This window comes from Benincasa hispida, chromosome 12, assembly GCF_009727055.1.
Source record: "Benincasa hispida cultivar B227 chromosome 12, ASM972705v1, whole genome shotgun sequence".
NCBI lineage: Eukaryota > Viridiplantae > Streptophyta > Magnoliopsida > Cucurbitales > Cucurbitaceae > Benincasa > Benincasa hispida.
The window spans coordinates 25,351,526-25,358,034 of record NC_052360.1 but is presented as its reverse complement, the minus strand read 5'-3'; the positions used below and the strand labels follow the sequence as shown (position 1 = coordinate 25,358,034).

Below are 6,509 nucleotides of genomic sequence, written 5' to 3'. Positions count from 1 at the left end.
GCTTTAATTTCAGAAGAAAAAATGTTTAAAATATATTTTAAAAATAGAAAATTTTGTTAAATGATAACTTGTGATGAACAAAAATGGATACTATCCGAGATACAACTAAATATTTTTCATTTTATAAGAAAGCCCCACCTTTTTTTCCTTTTTAATTTTATATTTATTTATTGTGTATATATACATCTCTACTCATGCATTAATCCCCCCTGCATTCCCAGCTTCCTTCCTCTCTCTCTCTCTCTCTTGACCCTCTTATTTTTTTCTCTCTCTTCTTCCATTTCCATGGCAGCTCTAGAAAACCATTACCAATCCAAACAAAACAACAACAATAATAATCCCGCTACTCGCTTGAAGCTCTTTGGCTTTGACGTCCAAGAAGATCTTGAAGACGATTCCGCCCCAACTCCCTCCGCCTCCTCCGACTCCGGCGGCGGACTAACACCTGCCTCCGCCGCCGCCCCTCCATCCTCCGGCGACCGTAAATACGAGTGTCAATACTGCTATAGAGAGTTTGCCAATTCCCAAGCCCTCGGTGGCCACCAAAATGCACACAAGAAAGAGCGCCAGCAACTCAAACGCGCCCAATTACAAGCCTCTCGAAACGCTGCCGTTTTTAGAAACCCCATCGTCTCTGCCTTTGCTCCGCCGCCTCACCTCCTCCCCTCCGCCGCCGCCTCCGTCACTTCCTCCTCTTCTTGGCCGGTTTATATCCCCCGGGTCCCACCTCAATTCCAAGTCTCCCATGGTTGTGTCTTCACTCACTCGTCATACGCCGACGCTCCACCGCCGCCGCCGCCGCCTGATTTCTTTATGGGGTCTCGGTCGGGTCACGGGATGGTGGACGCTCCGACTTCGTTGAGCCGGTTTTCTAAAGTGGACGGTGGAACCGGGTTCGATGATGGACCGGGTTTGGATTTGCATCTCAGCCTCGCACCGGCGGCGCCATGAAAATCGGAGCCTCCAACTTTTTTTTTTTTTTTTAAATTTATTTTTTTGGAAATTAATGGTTAGTGTTTTTCTCTTTAAGCCACTGGTTTCTTTTTTTCTTTTTCTTTCCCCCCCCCTCTTTTTCTTCTGTGTGAGAGAGAGGGAATTTAGAGATTGAAACCAGATGGGATTTATTTGGGCTAAGAAAAACAACGACGAAAAAAAAAGGAAAAAAAAGAAAAGAAATGAAAACACTTATCTTCAACATGTTCATGATGATTTTTCATCATCATCATCCATCATCCTTGTTGTATATTTTTCAAATTTATTTATTTATTTTTAAATTTTATGAATTATTCAAAAGATTTCTTGATAATTAATGCTCCGTATTGTATCCTAGCTAGTGATATCAATCAATTGGTAGGTTAAAGATTTAATCGTTAATTTTTTAAAGTTAAATTTATAAACACTATTTTCATCTCTTTAATTATTTGTTTTATTATCTATTTTTACGAGTACTTTAGAAAATTAAGTTACTAAGTTTTCAGAACAAAAAATCAAATGGTCACCAATCGAATATTAACTTTTTATCATGAATTTTTGAAATTTTTGGTTGTTTTCTTGCCATTTCTTTATAATTGGCTTCGTCTTTTCTTGAAATAATATTGCCAAAATTTACAAATAAATTAAAGTAAGTTAAAAAACTAAATGATTGTCATGTGAAGGTATTAAGTATTAATTATTAGATATTAAGTGGGCTAATGAATTTCATTTAGTAAGACAATATGGAATTGGTTCATTTAGGATTATTTTTCTAAGAAAAAAAATGAGACGTGGGTCATTAGAAACAAAATATAGTCTCAAACATTTCAATCCCCAACAATTTTATTATTAATGCGTATTATGATAGTAAAATATTGTCTACGTTAGACATAATTCTCGTGCCTAATTTTAATTTTACTTAAAAGGTCTCATACTATTGAAAATAGTTAATTTTACTTAAATACCTATGATCACTCCTCTTATATAGTCAATGTGAGACTTTGGTTGCTTTTTCAACCTTTAGAACAACAGAATTAACTAAGGTTCATCTCACTATATAGAGCCAATCACGCAAGAGTTTATCTTCTATAGGTAGAAATTAACTCGCTCATTCTTTGGCAACTTCTAATGGGTCATCACCATTTTATAAAGTTGGAACTCCAAAACTTTGTAGATGTTATTTCCTAAAAGCATAGAGAAATTAATGTTTTATTTGGGGTTTCATCCACATTCCTAGAGCTTCTAATATGGTTGCCCATACCTTAGCACTTGAAACTACATTTAATTAGAAGTCCACCCACCTTGGATTCACAAAGATGCTAGTAGGGATGGCTTTATGTTATTTGTTGCTTAATTTATTTTGATTTTCTTTATACTAAAGAAATGAAATTCAAAGGACCATTATGTCTTTGTGGATGCAACTATAAAGGGGAGCCAACATTAAATTAATTAGTTAAACATTAAGTTTATCTTCTACCTATGCCCTAAAAAGAGAAACCTCCAAAAACCTTTGATTAATTGGCTCTGTTTTGTTTATTAATTCAGACCCTAGTGTTTTATAAGAGTGGCCACTCAGATCATTGTCATTTGGAAAAGTAATCAGTTTTAAAAAAACTCATACTTTTGCAACTTCTAAATGAATAATTGAGCTTACATATTTTGGATTAAAAAAAAAAAATAAACTAACTATTTAATCCCTATAATTTGAAAACTGATTTATTTTATGGATCATATAGTTTAAAGTACATCTAAATATCTAATAGCATTCTTAAATGGTACTCAACTTGGTGTCTTGTCAATAATTTAAAATAATTGTCCAAAACATACGGGTATAATATTAAATCTTTGTTAATGGCAAAATTTAACCAGAGAAAATATACTTCATCATTACGTGTAGACAGTGAATTTATAATTTATGGAAAGAGAACTTGTAAAATGACAAGGACTACAACTTGGTTGGAATGTTCAAAAGATTCGATGACCAGAAAAAATCGATCAACCCAACCCAATTCTTGCCGTTTGGGTTGAGTTATCACCTCATTTGGGTTAGGTTGGGTTGAAATAAATGAAAATTTTTTTAGGTTGAGTTGGTTCAAGAGTTCATCTAAGTAACCTAAACCAATCTGAACTTTGAAAATATAGATATATTTAATTTCATTATCTTGTAAATATTTTATTCTCTATCCATTCATAAAAATTTTTTTTAGCACTTTGGAAAGAAAATTTGCATTACATAAATTGTTTATCTTAATTTAATATTTAAAAACAATTAAATCAAATTTCTACTTATTATTATTTTACTTATTTTTAGAACAAAAAAATTACGTAAATGACTTGAGTAATCCGAACCAACCCAACCCAAATATTTCATGATTGGGTTGGATTAGGTTCATTTGTAATAAGTGTTATTTGGGTTGAAGAAATTTATAAACCTAACAATTGGGTTAGTTCTAAAAAGTATTTCAACCTAACCCAACCCAATCCACGAACATCCATACAACTTGGTGTGTGGTACGGCTGGTTATACACACTCCACTGTTTATGTTAGAGAAGTTGAATGTAGGTTAGAGTTCTTAGATTTTTTTTTTTTTTTTTTTTTTTTTTTTTACGGAGCATCCCAACTAGATTGGTAACTTCTTAGCATCCTTTATCTTCTAAATGATGCTATTAATGATTAAACTTAATTGATTATTTAAAGAAGAGACATATTTATAGACTATTCTTGGCTTTTCGAATAGTCATATTTCTTCTCCAAGTTGGTTATTTGTCAAAAGACATTCATTTATAAAACAATACGACTCTACACAAATGATCATATACCATTTATTTCAACATATATAAGTAAGAACAACTATCTCTATTGTAGGTTGGCGTTTGAATGCCTTGAATATGTTATCTAACACTTCGAACGACCTAGTACGAGGGTCTCACTTCAAACGACCTAAGTTAAATTCATATTTAATATACCTAATTATTTATGGTTGTAAAGTTTAGAGGAATACAATATATAAACTCTCCAACCCTAAATACGCTATCTATACTTTTATTGTTGACCCGGAAAAGCAGAACAAAACCCCCCAAATTAGTCGTGAGGTCAGGAATTTAACTGTTATACGTACGTTTATAGCTAGAAATACACAGAAACTAAACCAAACCGTTAAGAAAAGTATTTAATTAAAAACTAAAACATAGTAAGAAAAAAAAAGATTTAAGTTAGTGTGAACTGTTGAAGAGGGTTTGAAGTTGAAAGGAGAGCAGAGAGCACAGTATTTTTGGGCTTTAATGGCCGAATTCAATCTGATTACGACATGGCCTTCTCCATATAACTGTTCAAATTATTGCTTTTATTTTTTGGAATTTTGACCCTTTGGATTTTCTTCATTCAGAAACTGTTACAATCCATACCTAAAATGGGAAGGACAACAGACCCAGAATCCATTCTGCCATTTTCGGGCCATTATATTTATTTTCAGACCATCAAACCACCACACATCTTTCAAATCACTTTATTTTTTTTAGGCCTTTTTAGGCCGTTGTACATGTAAACATACGTTTGAAAAATGCCCAGAATTAGCCCTAAAAGTTTTCCATATTTCAAAACTACCACTGTTTTATAAAATTTGTCTGTACTAGTCCTTTTCGGTTCATTTCGACTCGAGATTCATCTGAAAAATCTATTTGGATAATTGATAAATCCATTTGAAAATTTAGAAATTCAAATAATTGTGGAAATAGAAATTAGGCGAAAGATTTGAAAAATTATATAAGATTTGGTAAAGATAACCGAACTTAGATAAGATCTAGAAAAGATATAAGATTTGTTAAAAGATTTGGAAAAATTAATAGAATTTATGTTAATTTTGTTGGAGATTTCACCAAGAAAGTCTAAAACAATGGATAAGATGAAAAAATTAATTTTTTTAATCTAAATCTTGATGGTCTATTTCGGTCGAGATGGACTGAGAAAAATTATTTCAATGATTTTTTTAAAATGGTGCTAGTTCTAAAAGATAGAAATATTTGAAGGTTTTTTCTCACAATTACCCAATAAATTTATGTAACCTCGCTAAGCTGAAGTTTTTGAATTTAATATTGATTGATTTAATATGGTATCTGGATAAAAGAGTTTATGTTTAAATTTCTATAGTGTGCCAACATGAACATAACTCAATTAATATGAACTTTAATATCAACCTCTAAATCTAAGATTTGATCCCTCATCCTACAATTCTCAAAAAAAAAAAAAGAAAAATCAAAATTAGTATTGTGGACATTCCATAGGGATAATATTAATGCACTGAAAAAAAAGTAGTAATCCTTGTTCTTTTTGCAAAGAGGAAAAAAATTATTGTAAACTCTAAGCTTAAGTTTTTGAGTTAAGTATTGATCTAACTCAGTATCAGAGCATATAAAGTCTTATGGTTGAACTTTTGTAATGTCATTTTTCTTCATATTAATGTGATTTTCTATTTTTTGTGCTTACAAATTTTTAAAATCCACAAGAAAGTGTGTGTTAAAATATTGAAATATATTTTTTTTAACAAGATATTAGTGGGTAAAGGGGTCAGTAAGTGTACTGAGACATCTCAATTAGATTGACACTTCTTTAGCACCCTCATCATGTCTCAGAATCAAAATCGATGATGCAACTAAAACCTCTAATCTTAAATTCTTGAGTATAGTATTGATTTAACATGGTATTTGAGCAAAATACTAAAGCTCGAGAGATCAGTAGGCACCCTCAGATATCTTAATTAAGTTGACACATCCATAACATCCTAGTAAAATTTGTCTTATGTTTGAACTCTAATTAATGTCATTTCTTCTCTAATTAATATTTTTTACTCGTTAAACATTCTATAATTTTTAAAAATCCACTGATGATGGAGAGATATTAAATCATTGAAATAATTGATGGAGAGGTATTAAATCATTGAAATAATTAAGTTTATTGTAACCTATCCCTTTAAAATTTTGAATTGAATGGTGATTTCATAATTGGTTTAATTTGAGCTCATACTTTATCTCAATGTGTGAACAAAATTTTCCTTCTCCACTTTCTCATTTGAATGATCATGTTACATTACTTGGTAGTAGACCTGAAAATATCGCTCAATTGGTAAATACTTAATACATTGGAGTCTTTTTAAAAATAAAAAATATTTAAAAATATTTAAACTTTATAGTAAAAAGTTTTAAAAGAACAAAACAATATTTTTAAAAATTTTCTATTGATAAGAATTTCCCTAATGCCCCATTATATTATTAATTACGACAAAGAAAAAAAAAATGAATCTCCACCCTCTTGTTCTTAGACTTGAAAGAGGAGTATTGGGTTAAATTAAGATGATTTTTGAGCACTGAGATTTCCTAAAAAAGAAAGGCAAGGAATCTCTATTTACACGATGTTAGGCCCATTTGATAATCATTTAGGTCACCTTAGATAATCCTTTAGTTTTTAGGTTTTGAGATTTAAAAATTAAGCATATAAATATCTCTTTGATACTTTTAAATTTCTTGATTTGCTATATACTTTT

The 6,509-nt window shown here is 31.1% G+C and overlaps 1 protein-coding gene across 1 annotated transcript; it reads left to right on the top strand.

The window, feature by feature from the left end:
• Positions 1-211: 211 nt before the first annotated feature.
• LOC120067878 (zinc finger protein GIS3-like) lies at positions 212-1,232 on the top strand. Its single transcript, XM_039019490.1, has one exon. It carries the CDS (start codon positions 286-288, stop codon positions 949-951), a length of 666 nt encoding a protein of 221 aa, XP_038875418.1. The 5' UTR covers positions 212-285; the 3' UTR covers positions 952-1,232.
• The last annotated feature ends 5,277 nt before the right edge of the window (positions 1,233-6,509 follow it).